Source organism: Chiroxiphia lanceolata, chromosome 19 (genome assembly GCF_009829145.1).
Source record: "Chiroxiphia lanceolata isolate bChiLan1 chromosome 19, bChiLan1.pri, whole genome shotgun sequence".
NCBI lineage: Eukaryota > Metazoa > Chordata > Aves > Passeriformes > Pipridae > Chiroxiphia > Chiroxiphia lanceolata.
The window spans coordinates 11,987,066-12,011,322 of NC_045655.1; the positions used below are offsets into that span (position 1 = coordinate 11,987,066).

Consider the following 24,257-nt stretch of genomic DNA (forward strand, 5'->3'; position numbering starts at 1 on the left):
TACAACACAAATATTATACCCTACACCTGTTTATTTTTCTATATGTGTTTGTTTACAAAGCCTGCGGCAGGTAGAAAAATAAAAACAGATGTTACATGTATTTTCTCTGTTTCTATCAGGCTTTCTCGGACTCCAGCCTGGATCCCAAGCACTGGCTGAGCCACTGGAGAGCCCTTTGGTGCCGGGGATTTTCCTCCCGGATCCGCTGGACGATGGTGTTAATGGTCTGGAGCCGACCCCGCAGTTTCTCCTGCTGGTTCCTGCAGGCCTCTTCAGTGCAGGTCGGGGCCCGGTACTTCCCTTCCTTCAGTGCCTGCAGATGCTTCTGGTGTGCCTGCTGGGCCACAAGCTCCAACAGGTTCTGAGAAAAGCAACAGGGGAAAGGGCTGTGAGAGCAGGAAAGATGCACACAGGGCATCGGTGTGACTCGTGTCAGCCGCTGTGACCACCATATGTGACAAGGGGAGGACAGTGCTGTGAATTCCCCATCTCAACAGCCAAACACCACCTCTATCCCGAGTGTTGTAGGGGTACAGACATCACAGAATTCCATAAATCAGAGAAAGTCCCACGCATACAAGCCAACTCTTGCCAGGACAGGGTTTCAAGACCTCGAGCTGGCTCTGAGTACGCAGCTGGCACGCACAAAGGGTGGTTGTTACCAGGTATTTTCACAATACAAACGAGGTCCTTCAGGCTGATGTTTCCAGGTGAATGCAGCCTCGCCCCAAGTACAACTGCAGCATCAACTGAGGGCCACTGTGAGCCCCCAGAACGTGCCCAGTGAACATGTGGCTAAAATTTGACACTGAGCACACCCTGTTCAGGATGGTGCTGGACAGAGCTGGCAGTAGCAGGAAGCAGCAGGCTCTGTTTGGCTCACCCAGCGTTTCTCGTTCTGGAGACATTCCATGTCCAAGTCGAGGCCGTCGGCCTTGGCCTGGAGTCGGGACAATTCCTGCTTCTTCTCCGAGAAGGTGGCCCTGAGGGACTCTTGGGTGTTCTCCAGCTCCAGGATGGCTTGGTTGCAGTTAAAAATGTTCTAGTAAATGGAAGAGAAGGAAATGGCAGACTCCAGTTCTTTAGTTCAGCTGCATTCCCGACCATCCTCCCAGAACTCGTTTGTTGGGGTTTTTTAATGAATGTCCAAAGCCCTCCCCTGTGCCCCTGTGCACGGGCACCCCTGTGCTCACTGCTGCTCATCACAAGGCCAACACCAGCTGCGTGAGCTCCTGCAGCCCTGCTTGCCTTGCTCACCTCCTGGGCTTCCCTGATCTTCCTCCTCAGCTCCCGTTTCCTCTGCTGGAAGTCATTCTTGGTGCTGTGTTTCTTATCCAGCTTGCTCTGAGCCTCTCCCCGCACCGCTATCGTCTCTCTGCGAGAAACAGACGCCTCCATGTCCCGAACCACCTTCTCCTGCTGCTTCAGCAGCTGCCCATAGCGGACCTGCCGTTTGCCAAGACACAAACCAGGCTCAGAACACGGAATGTTTACCAATGGCACCGAGGGAGGTCATCTGGGTGGCACATCCCACCAACACAAACCAGATACCAGACACACGAGTGCCTGCAAGCCAAATTTGGTCCAAATCCAAACCTGGTTTGCCATGTGTGGATCTGGAAGGCAGAGGGCTGAATTGTCAACTTGTCCACAATAATATTCCAGATGTTGCTCTGGATCTCATTAGCAAGAGCAGAAGCAGAAAAGCAGAAGCATCCCGAGAATGAAGGGCAAGAGCTGCTCTGCCAGGAGAGGGAACACCTTCCTAACCAGTGATTAAGGTGATGCAATATTTAGTAATCAACATTTCTTTGCTTACAAATAGGGGTCACAGAATCAGGTGGCAGATTACTGCAATTTAAATAGATTCCTTGGGAGTATCCAGACTCTGCTGAGCCTGGCACAGGGAACTCACAGGGAATGCAGGATGTGTGGGACGCTGGATGGGCTCAGTTCAGTCGAGCTGCAGGGGGTTAAGAGTCCCACCCTGGGCACTGGAGATGCCACTTCTCCAGCCTGTTTCTCATCTCCTGCCTCATGTTTCAGCCACTTCAAAGCTGAGTACATTGTGTGGCTTCCCCTCCTCAGCCCTCTTTCCCAGTGCCTTACTTGCATCCTACGAATCTCTGCTTTCATGGCTTGGATTTCACCTTGTTCTGACCCAGAACCTGTGGCTTCTTTCATCTCTTTTGCCAGCTGGATCTTCTTCTCCCACAGCAGGATCTGATGCCTTCAGAGAAGAAAGGAAAGAGAAAGCCTTTGTAACCCACAGGGATCTCTGTGTACCAGCAGCAGCACGTGCCCAAGATAATTCTGAACACAGAGCTGGCAGAATCCAAGGATTTGCACGTAGGACGTGGAAAAGGGCAACACAGAGCAGGGTGAAACCAGACAGAAAGCTTCCCAACTCAGAAAATGGGGTGGTGACTGTAAAAACAAGTGTGCCCAGACTGGCAGGGACTGCTGGACCCCAGTGAACAGCCCAGTGCAGCACATTCACTCCGAGTTACTGGCAGAGTCTCGCCATACAGATCTTGGTAACATCCAGCCCACACATGATGGAATTGTTAAAGCCACCATCCTCCCAGCTTATTCCAGAGACAACCAAAGCACCTTTCAGTTTCTGTGTTTCAAACATTCATTAAAGTCCTTTCCCCTTCTTCAGGAAGGACAGAAGCACATTTGCTCGTGCTGGGTCAGTTTGGTGCCTGGAGGAGAACAGGAACATGGACACAGACACACGAGATTGTGGCACTCTCTGGTACCTACTCTGCTTCCATTATGCTGTTCAGGAGCCTTTCCTTCTCCTCAGTCAGTTGACTGTACTTCTCCTGCATCTCCAAGGATTCTTTTTCTGCTGCCTAGATTTGGGAAGCACAAAACAATACAGTGTTGTCAGGCTGAGGTTTTCCAGGATCACTACCTGCCTCCAATCTGCACAGAAGGCTGAGACCTGGGAATGAGGTGTCAGGCCTTGGTACCTTGAGGGAGTGCACAAACTCGTTCTCTGTGATCATGTTGGCATGTTGCAGCTCCTCAAAGCTGCTGTTGTTCTTCCTGATCAACACATTCAACTTTACCAAGTCATTTGACATGTCCTTCATGTGCCGTTCGATGTCCTTCTGTTCTTTTGTTTCCTGCTGAATTTCATCTATGGGTGAACAGAAAAAAGTCTTAGAATTCCCCTGAGCATTGGGTTGAACACAGACAAGGTGTGACAAACTGCTACCAGAGCTGGCAATGCCTCAGGCAGAGCCACCCATGTCCCACATGTCCAGCCAAAACGTTTTTCCACAAGCCCAAAAACCAAATAAGGTTTTGAAGGAGACTCCCGTGGAAAAGAGTTGGTTTTGGCCAAGGAAAGTGCTGTCATTGCTGGGGACAATAACCTACCCACTACCTGCAACCTTTATTTAAGAAGTGTGCCAGGTGACATTGTCACTCAGGGTCTGACTGTGTCAGGACAGCAGGATCAATCCTTACAGGAATAACGACGTGCAAACAGCACAAGTGCCAGGCTCAGCCCCAGTGCAGTGCCAGGGTTGTCGGCATTCCTGCTCACACATATCCAGAGGCAGGTCCAGCTTTTCCCATCTGTAATCCTCCACTCCCTTTTTCCTCCCCTGGTGGGTGGCCATTGTCAGGAAGCTCAGGGAATGCCGTACTTTCCATGCGCACTTTCCTCTGCTGCATGATGGTGATCTGCTTCTTCAGTGCATCCAGGGAGCTGAGCTGCTCCTCCCGCTCCCGGGTTAACCTGAACAGCTCCTTCTGCTCACTGAGCCAGTACTTCTGCAGTGTCATCACCTCAGAATTGCATTCTTCTATCTCCTTCGTCAGCTTGTTGATCTCAATTTCCAGCGGTCCCAGTTCTTGCCCCTGTATGAGGGCAAAGTTTGGGATAAGTCAAGCAGAGGCTGCTGGAGCTTGTTTACAGCATCTGGACATTCCAAAGCCTGCAGATAGGACTCATTTCCACATCAGTATCCATAAAGGTCTCACAGTGCCAGCGACAGATCTGGGAATCAGCTGAATGGGGCCAACCATCAAACAACTGAAATGTCTCTGCCTGCTCCACACTCCCCTTGTCAGTGTTTGCAGATTTTTTAACAAGATCCTATTTACTCCCAGAGTATTGATGGCATTTGACATTTTCATCGGTTGCAAACAACTCCCTGCAGGAATCTGTGCCAGGCACACCCTCATTTTAGAATTCCCTTCATGTGCATCAAGAACTGTCTGACAAACATAAACACCTGCATTAACTAGTGCAGCTTTTAAATCACAGTGCTGATGCCTGAAAGTTTGAACTACCCAACACTTGCACAGTTACATTTATCAGGGACATCTGTGGTCACCACAAAGAATAAAATCAAAATTGGGACTGAAACACAAAAGTACCTACCCCCTGCTGAGCAAGAAGCATCTCCAGCTTCTTGTTGTACAGGCAGATGATCCCTCCTTTCTTATCAGCCAGGAGCCTGCACTTTGCAATCTCACTTTCCTGGCAGCTGATCAGATCACTGATATTTTTTATTTCCTTGTCCACCTCACAGAGTGTTTTTTGGAGGACTGTCAGCCTGCAGCTGGTATTAGTTGCATTCAGGATAATCTGGCCCACATCGTTCTCAACCTTGTAAAAATGCAGCTCCTGGGAATATCAAGAGAGAAAACATATCACTGTCACCAACAGCCACTCGTTGAGTTGCAGTACCACTTATCCCAGCACAGGAATCAGGGGACTGAGATTCTAATCCCAGGTCTGTACTACAAGCTGTAACCTACTTACCCTCTGTGTACCTTTGTTTCTCCATCAGTTGACAGGTAATACAATATTTACCTCTGCCATACAGCTGTTGAAAAGCATTAAGGAGCCTAAAAATCCCAAAAACCTTCAGGTGACCTCACCCATCCCTCCTGCAATTACCCCCTGTTCTAGTGTCTCTAGTTACCTGGCTAACAGCAGCAGGACATCACTGTACTGTACCTTCTCCACCACACCTGGCACACACATCCCTCACCTAACAACAGCCCCACAGCTCAGTGTGAGAAATGCTGGGCTGAGTCTTCTAGTTTTTCTACCTGTACCAGCTATACACTCTCAGAGAGAGCAACTTATGCCTTAAAGAGCTGTGGGTCAGGTTGGACTGTTCCTTGGAATCAAGAGCTGCCTGCATCCCATTCTGTGAGGGAGTATAGAGGTAAAAGTTAGTTAATATGGAGTATAGAAGCACCACATATCCATTGTCTTTTTCCAGTACATAAGAACTGCTAATCCTTTCTAGTAAATACTCCCAGGATTCATCATTCTGCTCCATTTTCTAAGTAAAGAACTGTGTTTTGTCAGGCCTTTTTGGCCAAGCTCTCTGACATACACCAGCATCCTGCAATCACATCACAGGCAGAACCAGACTGCAGGCAAACTCAGGAGCCCTTCAGCTGCAGACTGGAACCAGCAGGAAGTCACTGACAAAGCCCTGGAGAAGCACTGCTCTGGTGGTTGCCTTGCCCTGCCCTCCCCAGGGGAGGGGATGCCATACCAGGTCGGTTTTCCTCCTCCGCAGTTTCGCAGCCATCTGTGAGAAGTGCTTTGCAGCTTGGCTGGATATCATCTGGTCCTGAAGCTTTGCCATGATTTCATTCTCCATCTGCTCTTTGACATAAGTTCTCTTCTGTATATCCTTCCTGATGGACACCAACTCATCCAGGTGAGCAGCTTGGTCCTAAAAGGTTGGAAGACAGAGACAGGATCACCACAACTGCTTGAGGCAGGGTATTAAATTCAAATATTCCAAAAGACACATCTTCCATGGACTCTCCTCACCATCTTGGTCCTGATGAGGGCCTGCTCTGTCTCATGGAGAATACGAGTGTAGGTGCCCATTTCAACCTTCAGGGCCTCCTGCTGCAGCAGGCATTGGGCAATCAGCTTCTTTGTCACATTGGCATCGTTCTGAGACCGGTTCAGGATGGTGACAAGCAACTCATTCTTCTCCTCCTCCTTCCTGATGGACTTCCCACAGCCGTGGATGTCCCCTTCCAGGGACCTGAGGTCACGTCTGTAGTTGCTAGAGGGACAAATAGGATGGAAAATCATCACAGGGATTGGTGCTGAACAGCCACCTACAGATTCCTCTTTTCAAATATGTTATTGCACCAACTGCCCAAGAAGGAAGATCTCTGTAAGGGCTCAGCTGCTGGGACAGTGCAGAGGCAGCAGGAGATGGATGGAGACATTAGGATTTAAAAGGAAATGTATGTAGGAAAATGGATTCCTTCTTTCAGTACTGTCCCACCCCTATTCCTACCAGGATGTCACCATATAAAAGCAGGTTGCTTGTTCTCAGAGAATCAGTCAAGCTTTACAGCAAATAAACACTTCCTTTGGCAATAACAGGGAGGTTTTCCTGAAGATTTCTAAAGGCCTCACAAGACCCTGATAGTGAGAGAGAAATCCTTCCTGACATCTAACTCTTTGGAGTGAGAGGTGTTGTAAAGGTGAGGGAACTCTTTTAAAGGAATAAAATATGAATAGAAAAATTCTGAACAGCTTTAAGAACCCCCTACATTCTGAGAGGAACAGAGAACTGTGCCTCTTGTCCTTTAATTTTATAATGTAGTTTAAAGCAGGAAGCTTGTTCTGCCTGACACTCCCTGCCCACACAGTGCTGACCCTGACAGGAGACACACTGCCCCTTCTGGAATCCCTCCTTCCCAAATTATTCAAGCTCTCCCCAGGGCCTGGTTTCAGACCATACCTCAGCAACTCCTGAGTGGCAACATAGGCCTCATCCCTTTGCTTCATTCCAGCCAAACTGCTGTTCCAGTGGTTTATCAACCTCTTTTTCTCCATGTTAATAGCCTGGACCTCCAGACCAGCCTGGGGAACAGACAGCATGAATCTACACTGTGTTGAAAAACCAAATTCATGTTACAATGCAATTTATTTTTTTTCTGTTCATAATATGCTGAGCAGGAACAGCTTCAGCTACTGTGGCTGGTTCATTGTCACAGCAGACCAGAGAGCACAGGTCTGCAAGAAAAAACTGCTGAGAAGGGGAGGAGGAAATGATTTACAGGCAATTCTTAAGAACAAAGGAAAAGAAAAAAAGTCTTCATTCCTCCAAACAGGAACAGAACACGCAGCTCTGGCCCACATTGTACACAACACGTGAGGGCAGGCCAGAGGGGTCAGTCCTGCCAGAGGGAAATATTAACCAGAAAGGAAAAGCCCCCTCCTACCTCACTGACTGCCTGCCGGGTCACTTTTGTGTCCTCTGCCTGGGCCACGAGCTGAGCTTCAAACAGAGCAATTTGTTCCTGGAGCTCGTAGGCTCTCCTTGTTAACTGGTCTAGGAGAAGGTCCTATGGAGTCAGAGCCAAAATGTTCAGGGTGAGTGATGTACTCTCAGTCTTAACCAACTGTATCCTACAAGAACAAAATCAGCTAGAAAAGGAATTAAACTGGCAACTGGATTAGATTTGATTCCTACTGAAACTTTCCCATTCATACACAAATGACTCAGGACTGCAGCAGGGACAACTTGTAAGAGAATGAAACTTTTGCTGATTGTTTATTATTCCAGTTGCAGCAGTAAATTGATAATGCAGCTCTGAAGCAGCATTCCCTCCTGTCAGCATGGATTACACTGTGCCACTTCTCCAGATGCTGCGAATCTTAATAATGTATATTTGAAAATCCTTTGTTGAAAACCTCCCAAACCCATTGTATTTTAACAGTCTGCATGGAATTCTGCATTGGTAATACCCAGTCTGCATCCTGGAAGGCAGCAGAGGGAGCTCCAGCACCGACCAGCTCTGCTCATTCCCAAAGTTCACTTTCCACTGTGAAATTTGCTGTGACTCACAATAGTTCTCGAGACCTGAATACATGGTATTTCTTCACTAAATATCTTCCTGCCCCCACACCCCTTTTGCTTGACTGAAGAGTGATTTACTGTCCTAAGGCTTGCCCAACCCTCTGGGCAGTAAGTGCTGCTATCTGGGGGGAGGCAGGAGTTCTTCTCCTTTTTAGAAAAGCTTCTGCTTTTTTTGGGGTTTTTTCATAATTTTGGAAAAATATTCCCATGCACCTTCCATGACTCCATCACTCCAGCCTTCCTTCTGACAAGGCAGCACATCCTCCAAGACTCACCACTAACTGTGACCTGTATTTATTTTTTTCAAAGACAGTTTTACTTGGTACCTGTTTTTTCTTTTCCACCTCAGCCTGGAACTTCTCTGCCTCAGCCTTCTTTGTCGACTGTTTCATCAGTAAAATCTTGTGATGCATGTCCTGGTCCATGTTCTGCATGTAGAAAAGCTGCAAGGCCAGGTTTTCAACCTGGGTCTGCATTGCAGAAACTGGGAGGGGGGAGGAAGAGGGAAAATAGTTACAGAGAAGTTTGTTTGTAGGATACACCTTAAATAGAAATAAAAGGGAAAAAAATACAGAAGCTCCCAAAGCAAAACCTCTCACACACCAGCTACATCAGCCCTCCCCAACGTAAGAATTTACACCAGCTTTGGAGCAAAGCTCCACAAGCAAAGCTAAAAATCCTGGTAAGCAATTCCTTGATTCCCAGCACACAGAATTCCAGGAGCGCCCGTGAAACTTTTTGGTGAGTGCATTATTCCTGATCAATTTTACTGTGTTTTTCAATCCAGAGTTTGCCTAAAATCCAAATTAATTTCTCCACACAGCCCCAAAACTAGGAAACATTGCCAGCACTGCCTCAGCCACCTTTCTTGCGTTCATCATCTGTGCTGTGGCACGTGTTCCTGTAAGCATCCCTGAGGGCCCCCAGCTCCTCCTCCAGCTGCTGCCTCGCCGTGGCTGCCCGGGAATGGCGGTCGTGGCTCTTCTGCAGCTCCTCCTGCAGCTGGGCCAGCTGCTGCTGGGCTCCATAGAGGACCACCCCGAGCTCTTCTCTCTGCACTTTGCTGTCCTTCGTTGCTGTCCTCTGCAGACACAAGAGGTGACGAGCTGTCCCACGGCAGCTGGGGCGGGAGGGGCTGTGGGAAGGCAAAGGAGAGGCCGGGTACCAGCTCATGGAGGTCAATGTTCACTTGCTCCATCTGCTTAGTGATGTAATTCTTCAGGGCAGCCTGGAATCTTCTCATCAGAGGCTGTGAAGAAGGATGGCATTCAGAAATTTTAACATGCTTGTGTAAATAAATTATGAGGAAGCCTCGCTGGTACTCCCCCCATTAAATAAAACATCTTATTTCTGCCATAGACACTTGTGTTCTTATTTTAGCTACACTTACTGTAGCAAGTGGAAGGAGTTACATAGTGGGTATCCATTTATGTCAAAAAGTGACCAGTGAGATTATTTGAAGCATGTCAGAAGCTACATCTGAGAACCCACCCACTCACTCTTGCTGCAAGGACTTCTCTGTCAGGGGCACTGAAGAGCACCAGGTTTGCCCACTACCTTGCTCACTCCTGAACCTGCAGCTCTGGGGTTGGTATGGAGGGAGTGACACAGTCAGGAGTCAATACTTTGGCAGAAGTGATTTGCAAACGTGCAGTTCAGCAAACAGCTGAGCCACTGCTCACAGCTCACCTCCACACTTCAGACAAGCAAAATCACCAGGTCTGCAAAGAACAATGACAAGATTCAAGGGCTTCTCACGTGTTCTGGATCCAAGACGACCAGTTCTGTTTCTTCTGCTGTTTCCTCACTACTTCTGCTTATTTCATGGTCCTTGGATCCATGCTGCTGGGATTCCTTTTCCCATCTTCGGTCTCCATGCTCACCAGGGAGTGAAATGGGGTCTCCCATGTTCCCTGGACAACCCCCCCCAAAAAAAAAAAAAAAAAGAAACAGATAAGGAAATAGGATTAGATTTCATTGTATTGTGCCTCCAGCTGGATTAACAATGACCAGAAAGGGAGAAATGCTTGAGAGCTGGTCTCAGGTGCTGCTGTGTTGATACCTGGCTCTGTGCCGGTGTCCGGCTCCGCTGCCGATGCTCCCGAGGGAAGGGAAGAGGCTCCTCTGCCTGGTACTGGCTGCTCCATGTCACCCTGTTCAGGAGGACAACTGTCACTTTCTACATTGTCCTACAAAGTCTCAGGAGATTTTTCCTGAAACATAAGATCCATCACCTGAAACAGCTTTTCCATCTACCTCTATTTACCCCTAAAAATGTTCTTATTTCTGTCACCATGAGACACGAGCGATGCAGACAAAGGATCAGCAGGAGGGCCTGGCTCTAAAACCAGCACAGAGACACTGGCAAAGCTGTGTCACCCTGATTTATAAAACACCTCACACATGCCCAGCACAGCAACAGAACCTCTCTGGTTCTGTCAGAGCTGTTGTACACGCCGTGCTTGACCCATGGGCTTCCCTCTGTTCCAATTCTGGCTGGTTTTGTGTTTGCAGCAATAAAACTGCACCAGGAGAATGTGCAGCTGCAAACACTGCTCAGGCATTCTAGGAATCACAGAATCATGGAATGGTTTGGGTTGAAAGGGACCTTAAAGCTCATCCAGTTCCACCCCCTGCCACGGGCAGGGACACCTCCCACTAGCTGAGGTTGCTCCAAGCCCTGTCCAACCTGGCCTTGGACACTTCCAGGGATAGGGCAGCCACATAATTAATAAGATTACTTATATAATTATGGTGTCCCACTTCTGTCCCATGGACAGCTCTGTAACCCCACAGACCTCTCTTCGGGGGGGAATGACTCTTCTTGCTCCTCCAGAAGAACAGACTCTCCCTCTCCATTGTCATTCCCATTCTCTGCTTCCATGGCCTGGCTCACAGCACAGGTGGAAAGCAGAACAGCAGATTATCATTTACATTTAATGTTAATGCTACGGTATTTTTTGCCACAGGGCACAGAAGTTTAATTTAGAAGTTTAATCTCATTTGCAAACGCAGTCACCCAGCAAGCACTGAGACAGTAAAGATCCTGACAAAAATCCTCCACACCTCTTACAGCTTCACGAGTTTCTAGTTCACATCTATTTAAAAACAAAAAAAAAAAAGCCCTTAGGGATTTATTAAAGAAATTCTTCCAGCTTGCACTACGTGTAGCCAAATTATTCTCTTCTTTCTTTCCTTCTCTTTTCCTTTTTAGAGAGACACTGTTTTATCCCGCTTCATCACTTGCCAAATTCAAGTGTTGGGCAGTTCCAATGGAAGAGGAAAACTTGCCACCAACAAACCTCCAAAAGGAGCCTGAGTATGTGCGTCCATGAAATGTGGATAAATCCCTTTTTACAGTGTCTGCAGCAGAAACGTGCAAAGGAGTGAGTGAAAAACACATACTTCAAACGCTGCTGACATGGGACCGTAACAAAATTTACTTTTTAGTGGCTTTTTTGGAACACATTCCTCCGTAAGGAACGCTGGGAATGTTCCAAAGGGATTCACCTCCACAGCGAGATGTGAGGGGGCTCTGGTTTCATCCCGGGCGGCACCGGAACGGGAGGTACCAGAACGGGAGGTACCGGGCTCCGGGCGCGGACAGGACGGACCGGGCGGTACCGGGCCGGCGGTCCCAGTACAGGGGTCCCGGTCCCGGTGCCGGTGCCGGTGCCGGTGCCGGTGCCGGTGTCAGTGCCGGTGCCGATCCCGGTCCCTATCCCTGTCCCTATCCCTATCCCTATCCCGGTCCCGGTCCCGGTCCCGGTCCCGGTCCCGGTCCCGGTCCCGACTCACCCGCGGCGGCTCCGCCATGTTCCCGTTACCAAGCGACGCGTCAACACCCGCTCACGTGACCGCCGGGCCGCACCACCGCGGCCGCGGGGGGGGAGGCCTGGGGGGCTCCGGGGCCGCACCATCCCCGGCGCGCGGGGGTCGGGCCGCGCTCGGTGCCCGGTGCCGCCCGCGGGTCCCGCTGCCGGGCGGTGCCGGTGCCGGTGCCGGTGTCGGTGCCGGGCGGTGCCGGTGTCGGTGCCGGGCGGTGCCGGCCCCGGGCGGTCCCTCCGCGCCCTCCCCGGCCGGGCAGCCCCGGGGCGGGCGGGGCGCTGGGCGGGCGCAGCCCCGCGCAGGGCCGGGAGCGGCGGCGGCTCCGAGCCCGCCCGGGCCGGGCAGCGCCGGGACTTCTCCCGGGCTCGTCTGTGCCGGTAAAGCGGGGCCGGGGGTGGTGGGAGGGGAGAGGGGCCGGGAGACACTCAGCGCTGCCCCGGGACCCCCCGGGCCCAGCCCCGGGATCCTGCCCGGCACCTGGGCGGTGCATCCCGGTGTTATCCCGCTCTTTGTCCGCCCTTCCCACGCCGCAGAGAGCGGCGGGAGCGGGCGGGATGAACCCCAGGAGGGCTGGGACGATGCCCGAGGAAGGCTGGGATGATGCCCTGGGGACCAGGATGCTGCCCAGGAGAACGGGATGCTTCCCGTGGGAGCTACTGGAAAGCGAACTAGTTCTTAAACTTTATCTTCTGTTTTTTCCGAGCGCATTCCTATGGTTTCCTTCCTTTTAGGGAGCTGGTCTTCTCCCAGGTGACCCCAGTACGTACCTGAGCTCTGTTACCAGCAGAGGAGGTGGAGGGGGGGTCCCTGGCAGTGGTTTGATGCGTGGCCTTGGGATGCTCCAGGCAGGGATTGTGAGGTGCTGTATTGCTCACTGTGCTGCTGACACTCTGTAAAATAACTCTGCTGCTTCCTCTGGGAGATCTATCTGTCTTCTTGGATCTCAGGCTGGGAGCTTACCTTGCAGAGGTGTTTTGTTCTTAGTTGCCGCTCGGAATAGGAAGAAAAATGAAAGATCTTTTAAGAGAAAACAGTAGAAATGTGAAGACCAGGACAAGTCAGGGTGAGGATCTCAGACTTGGCTGCTTCTTTTGTTGAAGGCGCTTTTTTGTAGGAGCTCATTCACGTCCTGATGATAACTGGGGTAAAAGTCTCTACAAGCTTTCCTGTGTTGAATTTGGAGAATATCTGTGTGAGTGGTGTGAGGTTGGAGAGCCAGGATGGGGCAGAACAGGGCTGTCTGAGTCCATCAGGAAGGGAGGGAAGGGGCACAGTCCTGCCTCTGCCTGTGCCCAGGGAGAGGGGACTGCTGGAGTGTCCGAGTGACAGAGACACGTGGTCTGATTTCTGTTATACTGAGAAAGACTTTTTAGTTCATTTTTCAGTTAGTTCATCCATTCAGCTGTGAATCCAGGCTCCTGGGGTTTTTAGTTGCTGGTATTCCGGGATCAAGTCCTGTGAGTGTTATCAGGCCTTGGCTCCGGGACGTTGGAAATAAAAGGCCATAAAAGTGTTACCTGTGGCACGAGCAGTGCAGATAAGGGATATGAAATGCTGGTTAATCTGGGATGGAGGGACATGTGGCACACAGAATGCTAGGTGCTGCTGCAGGTGAGTTTGGTGCCAGGGTGGGGGGTGGTGAGGGTTTTGTTTGCTTTTTGTTTGCTTTCTGATGCCTGAGCAGGTGTGGCCGGGAGCAGCTGCAGGCTCCAACAGAGCATTCCCTTTTCCTTTTTATTTCCGAGTCACAAACTTGCAGGATTCAGTTCCCTTTGCTCTGTGCTCAGTGAGCTGCTGCTGCTCTGGCAGGGCAGCAATGAAGGACTTTTTGGTGACCTACATAATTCTCCCCATGAGATGGGATGACTTCAGAGTGGCTCCCTACAGTAAATGTTTTTCCTTGATTTGGCTGGGTCCTCCTAACTGGCTCCAGTGAACAGCAAGGAGTTTGGAAAGCTTTTTTCTTTTTTGTTCCCTAATGTTCATGTATTGCAATACAGCAGGAAGGTCGTACAAGGGCTCCCATGTATCCGTGGAGGAGTAGAGATCAAGTGGGTGACCAGCTGAGAGTGGCACAGAAAATCTACTCCAAGGACTGGAAGGAAGCTGTGAGTCCTGGCTCTGGGCTGCCGTACTCTGTCTCCAGTCACTCGCTCTGTAACCTCTGCTTGAGAGTTCCAAACCCAGCCTTTGCTTTTCCCAGGAGGGTAAAGAGACAGGAACTTGTGCAGTGTCTGAGCCCCCTCACTGCAGTGACTCTGCACTCCTTAAATATGTAAACTTAAATTGAAGTTATTAGGGCAAAACAGAAAAAGAGCCTGTTGCTCTCTCCTTACCAAAGACATTTCATGCTTGACTGTGGTGCTGCTGTTTGACAGCTCGTGTTTCTCTGCCGTGCCCAGACACGCTGCAAGTCTCATGTTTCACTTCCAGAGCCCTCTAGCTCGGCTTATGTTGCTTGTAAAGCTCTTAAAGTCTTGCACAGCAACTGTGCCCTGGGAGCCACGAACCCAGTGCCTGCACGGAGGGCTCGACAATGGGACCTGTGGGCTGCAGGAGCATTTGGACACCCCTCCAGGCTGGACTCATCTGGGAGAGGAGCCTCGGTGCTGTGTGCTCCTGGTGCTGCGAGGGGCGGGAGCGCCGAGCTGGAGGGTGTCAGCCCGTGCCAGAGCCCGGCACTGCCCTCCCGTGACAGGATACAGGAATCTTGTGCGACCGGAGGCAGCAGCATTTGGTCCAGCAGCCTGTGCCAGGGTGAGGTGTGATCTGCCAAGGCAAACAGGATTCTGCTGATGGGCTGTGAGGACGGGAAGGGCATCTCTGCGGGAGGCGAGCAGCCGGTGCCGTTCTGGGCGCTGCTGGCTGGAACTGGTCGGGCTCTTGGGAAGAGGCTCCCGTGGGGATTTCAGGAGTTGGCTCCCCATCACTTTTTCACTCATGTAGCTGAGAAGTGCTGGCACTGCCTGGGAGAGCAGCCAGGGCTGTGTGAACAGACTCAGAAGCTGCAGCGAAGATTTTTAGTGGCAACAGTTGATGTGTGGGAGAAGAAAATGTGTGTGTGCTTAATAAATATTGGCATTCAGCAAGAGCTTATCAGCTAACTCAGTGCTTCAGCTTCTGGAGAGCTGGGCTGGCTCCTCCACACTGAGAAGAATCCCTTCAGATCAGCAGATAAATACAAAATTCATGTGAAAAATGAGGGTTTTTTGAATGGTGCTGATTTACTGCTGCCTGAGCTATGGGACAGTTCCTGCTGCCTTCCCAAACTCACACAGGAGGCAGCAGCAGTAGCTGCCTCTCCCCACGTGCCAGGCCCCACAGACTGTGTGTGCAGACATTGTCCCACACAGAAAGGGGCTGAGAGTAGAGCAAACCCTGCAGGTTCAGTGTCTTTGTCATTTGCTGGTTTGTGTTGTATGAACTCCTGTCTTTTAGGAAAGAGAGGCACGTTCGCAGGCTGAGTTTCTGAGACTTTTGGGGTTGTACCAGCAGACCAGATGGCCTTCAGAGGTCCAGTCCATCATCTGGTCCTCGCTGGGACTGACTGTGTATCTATTTCTGCAGCCTTTGAGACCCCAGTGATGGAAATGGCCCCTTGAGGTTGCCCTGTTCTGGTGCACCATTGTCTCTGCTACTAGAATGACAAAACTAGATATTCCTTGCCACAGTTCAACTGCCTTTCAGCTTCTCCTGACCTCCATTGACAGCTCTTCCTTTCTTTGGCAGTGACAGTTCCCACGTGTGAAGACTTCTAATACATTTCCCTCACTTCAGTCTTCCCTTGGCAATCTCTTTCCATGGCCCAGATCACTCTTGTCACCCTCCCTGAAACTGTCCAGTGACTTAAATCTGTTTTCTTTAATCCTGCAACCAAAGCTACACGGAATTCCCTGGCCTGCAGCAATGGTGAAAGGACTAATTGAGTTTGCTGGTGATATTTATGTATCCCAGTGTGTTTGGTTGCTGTCTGCAGCACTGCAGTGGTCTCTGGTTTCTGATATGTAGGTCTTCTGCAAGACAAGTCCAACAGACTAAATTTCTGAGCTGGCAGGACACTGTATTCCTCACCTTTTGTCCTTTCTTTGGTTTCCCCCTCCCAGCCCACTGTGCCTGTGTGTACCTGCAGCGCCGTCCACCTGCACATCCAGCCAGTGCTGAGGCAACAGGTGTTCTGCAGGATCAAAGCAATGTTTCCCTTTAAATTCCTCCTGCTTTCCAGGGAGCAGCTTTTGATCTTTACGTGTTCCTTTGTTCTTTCTGTGCCAGGTAAAAGCTCATTAAATGGTGCCTCTGTTGGCAGAGACATCCTGCGGCTCCACCCGCCTTCCTGCAGGACATCACACGGGCTCTTGTTTCAGTGTGCTTCTCCATCTCCTGTCCTTGGTGGGAAAAGCTCCCTCGTGTTTCCTGAGGAAGCATTCCCTGGCCAGCAGCAGCAGCAGCCAGCTGGTCCCACCTTCCTTCTGTGTGTGCACAGGTTTTTAGGGTTCTGATGAAATCCCTGACAGAGCTGAAGGTCTGGACAGCAGGGCTGGTTTCAGTCTCGACAGCACTGGGCAGAGCTGGTCACTCTGTGCTGCCTACCAAGTGTTGTGGTGACAGGTGCCCCTGCTCAGGTGTGCTGGAGGCTCAGGTTGCTCCACATCACTGCTCCAGCCCCCCCGACACTGGGTGGAAACAGCCTGTTGTAACTCGCTGTGGGAAGGAGCAGTTGCAGCAGAATTTACTGTCTGTTCTTGCAGGGTGCAATGAGAGGAAAGGTGATTTGTTCTTTAAATGTGGTTGAGCAAATGACTTTTTCCCTGGTGTAACCCAGCCTGAAGCTGTGGGGTTTGGCAATGTGGACGAGAACAAGCACAGAGCTCCACCGTGTTTGGTTTTTGGGGCTGAGACATGAGGATGCATGTTGTGTTTGGTGCTGGAAGGAGACAGGAGTGCGCAGGACTCGCAAAGTAATCCTCTCATCCTGAACACTTGCTGGTACAGAGCGGGGCTGAGGCTTCTCCATCAAGCCCCAGCAAAGACTGAAACGCAGAAACCGCCTGTGCTGTGATTCAAGCTGACAAATGTGGTGATTGCCAGTTAAGCCAATAGTTTGTCCTTTAACGAAGGCTCTGTCAGCAGCTTGGCAGTCTCGTTTGCAGTCTTCTGTACGTACCAATCTGTCAGAACCAGGACAGCTATTTCCCTTCCCTGCAGCCCTCACTCTGCTCTTTGAGAAATGCCAGTTCTGTTTGCCCTTTGTGCCTTCTCCCCACCTCGGCTGGCTGGAGATACCATCAAAACCAGGTTAAGGAAATCAGAGCTGTTCCGTGTCTCATGGTGCTTGCTTTGGGCCCTTAAGTATTTCCTGAGAAGATGCCCCTGATAGCACAGGTCAGGGCCTGCCTGTTTTATCTTTCTCTCTGGCTCTCCCTGGCCATGCAGCCCGTGGTGTGGGACTGGCCCCAAGGAACACCCGGGCTGATCTCCCCACGGGCTACCCTGGCCCTGGAGCGTGGCCGTGTGCGGGGTGTGCTAGGTCAGACTGGCCTGTTCACAGCAAGGTGGGCCATGTAAACACAGAGGAACAAAAGCAGGTGTTTCCTCTCCTTGTGTGCTTTTGGCAGAACAGAAACTGCCCTGGCTCTGGTGCTTCCCAGCTGGGGATGGCAGCGGGAGCCTGCTCTGCACCCAGGGGTGTCAGGCTGTCTGTGGGATTGCTTTGTGTGAGATCCACCTGATCTTCCAATACATCAAGTCTTCCTGGTCCATCTGCTAAATGGTTCATAGCTTGGGTGACCCCTGTGGGTCCACTGCAGAGCTCCTCACCAACAGCCCCGATGAGGAGCACACCTCACTTGAGCACAGAGGTAGGTTGGTGATGAGCTGGGAATCATGTTCCACAGTTGGGTAAAGCTATTGATAGGTGGAGTGTTTGCCTTGAGTTGGTGTGCCACACCCTGCTTCTGGGCTCTGCCCACTCTGTTGAACAGGGGGCTCTTGCCACTTACCTCTGACAAGGCTCTATTTAACCATCACTGCTCAAAAAAAACCCCCAAAGCAAAACCAAAAAACAACCTCATAGAAAAAAATTCCCAGCCCCCAAACCCCAAACACACACGGGATGAAGTGAGTTTGCTCGATGGTTTTTTGGAGATGGGAGGTTGCTGTGGCTGGAGCAGCAGCCTCGTGTTTAGTGCCATGGTCTCGGCCATTTCTGTGCTGAAGGAGCCCTCTGGGATCAGCTGTGACTCCGTGACATCCCAGGGTCAGTGACACCTTGGGCAGCTCCACACCACTGAGCTGTTCCCTCAGTGGGTGATTTCAGTGACCAGCATTGCTTTTCTGCCTCCTCCCCACAGTAGCTGTTAACATGTGGGGTTTTGCTGCCTTCATATTTCTTATTGCAGAGAAAAACATCCCAGGATTCTGTCCTTCAGCTTCTCTAAAGCATGGAGGTGATGTTACAGATCCAGAGCATTCAGAGGCTCTTGCTTGGGTTGTGGATTGGTGCAGCGTTGATGGGAGACTCATCCTCAGACAGTGGGTGGCACGTGCTGTTGTTAAATCAGTTCTAACACTATTTTTTCCCCCTTGTTGGCAGATCTTCTGGATTTGGCTGCTGACTCGAGCTGACAGATAATGGAAACATTTCCTTGGCGATGTCTCTGGGGCGACTCCTCCGACGTGCCTCCTCCAAAGCCTCCGACCTCCTGACCCTGACTCCCGGTGGCAGCGGCAGCTCATCTTGTGTGCTGGATGGGGAGATTATCTACTCCAAGAACAATGTCTGTGTCCACCCACCTGAGCTGCTGCAAGGCGTCGGGGAGCACCATCCAGGTGATGGGGTGTTGCAGACACTGCTCACTCTCTTTTTCTCTCTCCCAGCAGGTGTTTCTATCAAATTCTATATCTTGGGCTCTTAGGAATGAAGAGGTGCCAGTGAGGGCCAGGGCAAGGCAGTCTTGTGGAAGACTAAGGAAAGCCGTCCACAAGCTGATCCATCAGCTGATCCATCTTCTTTTAGTAGAAAAATTGATTCTTCCTTTCTGTTCTGGTCCAGCACGGATTTACCTGGTTTAGTAAGTCCTTTTGTACTGCTGGAAGATGGACAGTTGTCATTTGAGGACAGTGACTTCTGTTGCTCATTCCAGTCTGGATTGTTCAGGAAATCCAAGTATCCTCTTGTAGCTGTCATTGCTGGAGTGGCCTCAGCAACCACTGGTAAAGGAAAGGGCAAGAAAACCTGATTGTGGCCACATGCACTGGAGTAAATGAAGATAAATCCTGCTCTGTTCCTTTATTCTCATCTGTTCCTGCACTCTTTCATGTTCTCATCAAAGAGCTGTGGCTCCTGGCTCAGCTTCACAAAACAAATTACTCTGTGAACATTGACCCTTGCTTCGCTTTATGTGTGGGTGACTTCTTTTTTCATTGGCTTTCCATGAAAATTGTAGCCCTTTAGCTACAGTAAGGTAAATATTCTTGAGAAATCAATGTTCAGCTGGCACTTGAAATTGTTTAACTAAGAAACAGTAGAAGTTTTACATGTGGCAACATATTTCACAATTTACTCTTGATTAGTAATCTATCCAGGAAGTCCAAGTATTTGTGTGGCACTTCTCTGTCCACTTAGGCCAGAGGGAATTTAGACAGTTCAAAAGCCATATGCAGACTTGAAATGATTTGCAAATAGTGAATAATATTGGACACTCCACAATTTTCTCCTGGTAAATTATAAGGGTTTGTTTTGCCCATGTGTAAGGGATGGTGAAGTGGGGGGAATCTCAGGATGGCTTGGGTTGGAAGGGACCTCAAAGGTCATCTCATTTCACACCCCTGCCATGGGAAGGGACACCTTCCACTAGACCAGGTTGCTCAGAGCTCCATCCAACCTGGCCTTGGACATTTCCAGGATGGGGAGAGGGGGAAAGGGAAATGTCAGGGTTGCGCAGTTCCCTTAGAACAAACCCGCGTCACAACCGGTTGCTCCTGTGCTCTCTCTCAGGCTACCTGTGCTTGTACATGGAGAAGGACGAGCTCCTGGGGACCACGCTGATCCTGGCCTGGGTGCCCAACTCCCGCATCCAGAGGCAGGATGAGGAAGCCCTGCGCTACATCACCCCCGAGAGCTCCCCCGTGCGCAAAGCCCCGCGGAAACGCGGCCGCCACGCTCAGGGCCTGGGCCTCGCCTCGCCCCCGGAGCACAGGGGGGCCCTGACCCTCAGGGCAGACGAGCTCCTGGTGTCCCAGCCCGGCAGAGATGGGCCCTACACCAGCCCCCCCTGCTCGGAGGGGGAGAGGCTGTCGCAGGGCTGCGCCCGCCGGTCCCCACAGCCCCCCCGCAGCGACTCAGGGATCCTGTGCACGCCCAGCTCCCAGGAGGAGCACAACAGGTCGGAGCTGTCGGCAGAGGAAGGGCTGGACTGCCGCGAGGACGAGGGCTCCTTGGAGCTGTCTGCTGATGACGTGAGCAGGGACAGTACTTTTGACTCTGATTCTGATGCCTTCTCCTCCCCCTTCTGCCTCTCTCCCATCAGTGAAGCCCTTGGGAAAAGCAGCAGTTCCGTGTTTCTGGACAGTGAAAGCAGGTGAGTGCGTCCTTTCTCTAGTTTCTGCATGCACAGCTGGGTGCTGAGCTTGGAGATGCTGAAGGAGATGGTGAAGCTTCACAGTGGCATCAAGCAGAATGTCTTGCTTCAGACTCCTGTGGAATTTACAGGAAACTGTTTGCCTGCCAGTTCTGCTTTTGCTCAGTGAACCCTGGCCCCAGACATCCAGGGCTGTCTGTGTACAGCCTTTGAGATGAAGTGTCTTGGACCCTGGAAGCAGCATTGCTGAATTAAACAGGTCCTTTGTTGGCCTGACTGGCTCTGCTGAGGAGCTGAGCTTGTTGCTTCTCGTGCAGAGCCACATCAAAGAGCCCGTGTGACTTCCTGAGCTGGGGGGCCTCTCCAGGCCCCTTCTTGACACGAAACCTGCGTGTGGCAGCTTGTTTTGCTGCTGTTCAGAACATGGTCCCACTTCAGACATATAAATATTAATTCTTGCGTATCTAACCTGGGTGTTTTCATCAGTGCTTCTCAGTGGCACCTGCAGTAAACTCTGCACGGGGTAAGAGGGCACCTTGGCAGAGGACTAACATGCAGGAGGACACCTGTGTAACTCACTGCTTTCACACCCAGTGGTTCTGGCTTTCTGATCTGTGCCCTGTTGGTGTATCACTCGTCTCCATCTCGGGGAGGGAGGTGTGTTCCTGAAGCACTGTGGGGCTGAGTTTTAGGCTACAGCTTGATTTTGAAACTCTGCCTGAAGTGAGAAAGGAGTTCTCCTTTATGCACGTGAGCGAGGCACAGACTGCACTGAGACCTGCCAGTTGAAGCAATTTGGCCTGTTTATTTTACAGGCTCTCAAGCCCAGAGAGTGCCAGTAAGAGCAAGGTTTGTGAGGAAATATTCTAATGCATTCAACTCTCTCTGGATATTTTAAAACCCCTCAGTGTGGTGATGTCAGACTTTGTATCAGCTTTGCATTCAAGATGTGCCCCAGCAGGATGCTGCTGATTAGCTGTGACCCAGGGGCTTTGCTGGGCTTGAGCTCTGCAGCACCTGGGCAGTGGGTTGAGTGGTGGCTGTCCCATCCCATCCCATCCCATCCCACTGCAGCCTCTCCTCTGGCTCCAGAGGGGCTGTGGGGTGCCCAGGATGGGCCTTTGATTTCCATACTGTGTGAACAACATCACTTTGACAGCATCTCTTTTAGCTCTCCAAATATGATTCCTGCCAGTCTTTTGTGGCAAGTAGTATAGAAAACTTTGGAAGCTACAAAAATTTCATGAAACACACCTTGGAAAAAATCTATAGAGGCCTTTGAATGATTGTCATTCCTAATTGACTCTAATTATTAGTTTCTAGCTTTTATGTCCCATTCAGGCTGTGTCCTGGCACTGGGCTGATGCTTGAGGATGACACTTGATTTGTCTGTGCTTTCAGAGAAAGTTGTGTTAGTTTAGAAATTTCTTGGCCTTGACTTAAAAAACAGAAACCCCCCAAATCCACTGCAACCAAAGCCTCTGTCTGTTTAAGGTGTATGAGATGATTCTTCTCCTTGAAGCAGCACTGACAACCTGTATGTTTGACCTGTCTCAGTCATTCTGAAAAAAGTGAAGTTTGGGGGATTTTTAAGCTTTTTTTTTTTTTGTAAATAAAATATAATGAAAATGCTTCTGGGAACGTTTTTGAGTTCCAACAGTAAGATTCTTATAGGAAAAATATTCCTGTCTTTCAGTGTGTGTTTGTGGAAGCTGTGGCCTCAGCTGTGGCCCAGTTGCAGGGTTCTTATCCCACTGTAGTGGTTGGAAGTGGGAGGAGCGAGGGACACGCTCAGAATAATGTCCTGGCTGCTGAAAACCAGGAGACTGAGCTCATCCTGGGGAAATCCCAGTCCTGGCCTGGGCCACAGCTGTCCCAGGCATGCTGTGGTCTCGGAGAGCTTTGGCACCAGGAGCAGAGCTGGCACAGGAGGGTCCCAGGCAGTGTCTGGGGCACGGCCAGTGGGTGAGGAGTGTTGTGGTTTAAGTGTTCTGCAACACTTACACTCTGAGCTGCAAACAGTGTCGGGAAAGGAAGGAAATACAGTTTATTGCATCTTCCCTGCCTTGTCTGTGAATTCCTGCAGCATTTCCCTGCCCTCTGCTGGCTTTCCTTGCTGCTGCTGGAGCCCCGACAGCTCCAGCCAGGCAGAGCTGGCTCTGCACACCAAGCTCAGGGGCCTGCTTGGCTTTGATTTTTTCCTTTTTTTTTTTTTTTTTTAACTCCTGTGGTGCCAGCCTGAAGCCTCACACAGTGCATGTGACACCCATAATTGACAGCAGATTAATAAAACAGACCTTTTGTTGTTTGGGACTTTAAACTTGAAAGGTTTTTTTGTCCAGCGTGTGCATTTTTTGTGCCAATTTGTTCTTCCCCATAGAGCCCCCTTGCATGGGATCTGCAGGATCTTACAATCTGTTGAGCTGGAGATTCTGCACAGAATACTTTGCAAAAGTCTTGTCAAAAAGCATCTCTTATTTCCTGCGTTCATCCCAGCATTTTGGGGGTGGGACATGCTCTTTTAGAAGTCACTGCAAGCATGGGAACAGCTTCCTTGCTTCTTAAGGGTTTGTTTTGGTTTAGGTTTTTTTTCTGCTGGCTGCTTCCCCTCTGAGCCAGAGTTGGAGTGGGAACAAAGTTTGTGCTGCTGGCAGATTGTTCCAGCTCTCTTCCCTCCCCACCTCCCGGTCCCCACCTCCTCCCTGCCAGGAGGAACAACTGTTTCTGGTTGTTTGCCTCTGCACTGGGAGCAGTTGCAAACACAACTCTGCTCTTCCCCGTGACTGCTGCAGAAACCCAAGGAATACATTGCATTTCATTCCAGCCAGCTCCCCATATGACTGGAAATGGAGAAATGGGACTCTGTGGAGGAACTGGGACAGACAGGTAGACTTGGGTCAGATGAGATCAAGGGCTCAGCGAGCTGCTTGCCAAAATTCCTGTGTGAGCAGGAGTCACGAGTCCCATCTGCCTCTCAGAGCATCCTCTGAGGAGGTGGCCTGGCCACCTGGGCAGGAGGGACCACGAAACACTGTGTGTGGACCAGGGACAGAGAGGAAGGAGGGAGGTGGGCTGGGGAGCCTTGGAGTTGCACAATGAGTTGGTCATTGTAAGTTCAACAACTGGCCTGGTAGGACATAAGGAAATAAAAACGTATCCATTGTTTTTTTCCTCTTTGCTTCTCAGTTTGACAGGCTGCCAGGGATCCCATGTGGCAATTGTCACTCTCCTCCCATTTACACAATTCCTCGGGGTGGGAGCAATGGGAGTGTCCCAGCACCAGCGTGCACACTCCTGCTTCTCTTCCTAGACCAGCCTGGCACCGCTGCTGCAGGGTGTCCTCATCCCTCAGGGAAAGGTGGCCTTACTCTCCCCGGGGTTTGTGTCCTTAACTTTGGGGCCCCTTTCTGCTCACAGGACATGGTTCCTGCAGAAGGTAGCTGGTGTGGGGATTACCTGCATTGATGGCAGCTTTGTCAGGGACTGCATTTCTGTAGGAAAGGAGGGATTCTGGAAAGAAAATCATTCCATTCTGTCCCTTCCCTCCCTGGTCACCGTTGTCTGCTGGCTGTCAGGAAACATTTGCCTTGTGGTTTGAAGGGCATGAGTTCAGGGCAGCTGCTCTCTGTGCCCAACTCTGGCTTCCTCAGCTTCCATTTTCCCCATCAGTAAAGTGAAACTAAAAGGTTTTTGTTACATCCTGGCAACCAAACAGCATCTGACCCGTCTGTAATGTCTGTCCAGCGATGGAGTTATTGAACTGACCGTGACAGCAGATCTATACAATTGGTTGTGGAAGCACTTAGTGCTCTGTAAGTGGGGTCTGGTTTGGGGTGGGGGTTTGTGCTGTGCCAGAGTGATCCCTGGTTAACAGGAGCTTTCCCAAGCGATGGGTGCTCGGGCTGCTGAAGGCTTTTCACTTAATAAACAGCAGCTGCTGATACCTGAGGAGCAACACAAAAGTGCTGAGGAG

At 50.7% G+C, this 24,257-nt stretch overlaps 2 protein-coding genes across 6 annotated transcripts in view; one reads left to right on the top strand and one right to left on the bottom strand.

Moving 5' to 3' along the window:
• Positions 1-25: 25 nt before the first annotated feature.
• On the bottom strand, positions 26-11,773 carry CCDC40 (coiled-coil domain containing 40). Of its 3 annotated transcripts, none has more exons than XM_032706460.1 (18): positions 11,679-11,773; positions 9,943-10,033; positions 9,639-9,793; positions 9,046-9,129; positions 8,744-8,963; positions 8,207-8,364; positions 7,243-7,365; positions 6,759-6,880; positions 5,825-6,068; positions 5,541-5,723; positions 4,406-4,651; positions 3,666-3,879; positions 2,982-3,151; positions 2,770-2,861; positions 2,110-2,230; positions 1,258-1,446; positions 884-1,042; positions 26-361 (listed from the first exon to the last, which is right to left on the bottom strand). In XM_032706460.1, the coding sequence occupies exons 1-18, from the start codon at positions 11,694-11,696 to the stop codon at positions 116-118; spliced, it is 2,835 nt and encodes a 944-aa protein (XP_032562351.1). In that variant the 5' UTR covers positions 11,697-11,773; the 3' UTR covers positions 26-115. The 3 variants fall into 3 exon arrangements, with proteins under 3 accessions (XP_032562351.1, XP_032562352.1, XP_032562353.1); XM_032706461.1 differs by having other exon boundaries at positions 9,943-10,093; positions 11,679-11,709; XM_032706462.1 differs by lacking the exons at positions 9,943-10,033; positions 11,679-11,773 and having other exon boundaries at positions 9,570-9,652.
• Positions 11,774-11,992: 219 nt separating this feature from the next.
• Positions 11,993-24,257, top strand: part of TBC1D16 (TBC1 domain family member 16) — a 29,657-nt gene continuing 17,392 nt past the window's right edge. For 2 of the 3 annotated variants that reach the window (XM_032706463.1, XM_032706466.1), the window contains exons 1-3: positions 12,000-12,085; positions 18,298-18,533; positions 19,702-20,284. In XM_032706463.1, coding sequence (XP_032562354.1) covers positions 18,356-18,533; positions 19,702-20,284 — 761 coding nt within the window. In that variant the 5' untranslated portion in view covers positions 12,000-12,085; positions 18,298-18,355. Of the gene's footprint in view, positions 12,086-18,297; positions 18,534-19,701; positions 20,285-24,257 lie in introns of all 3 variants that reach the window. The other variant, XM_032706465.1, reaches the window with a different exon arrangement.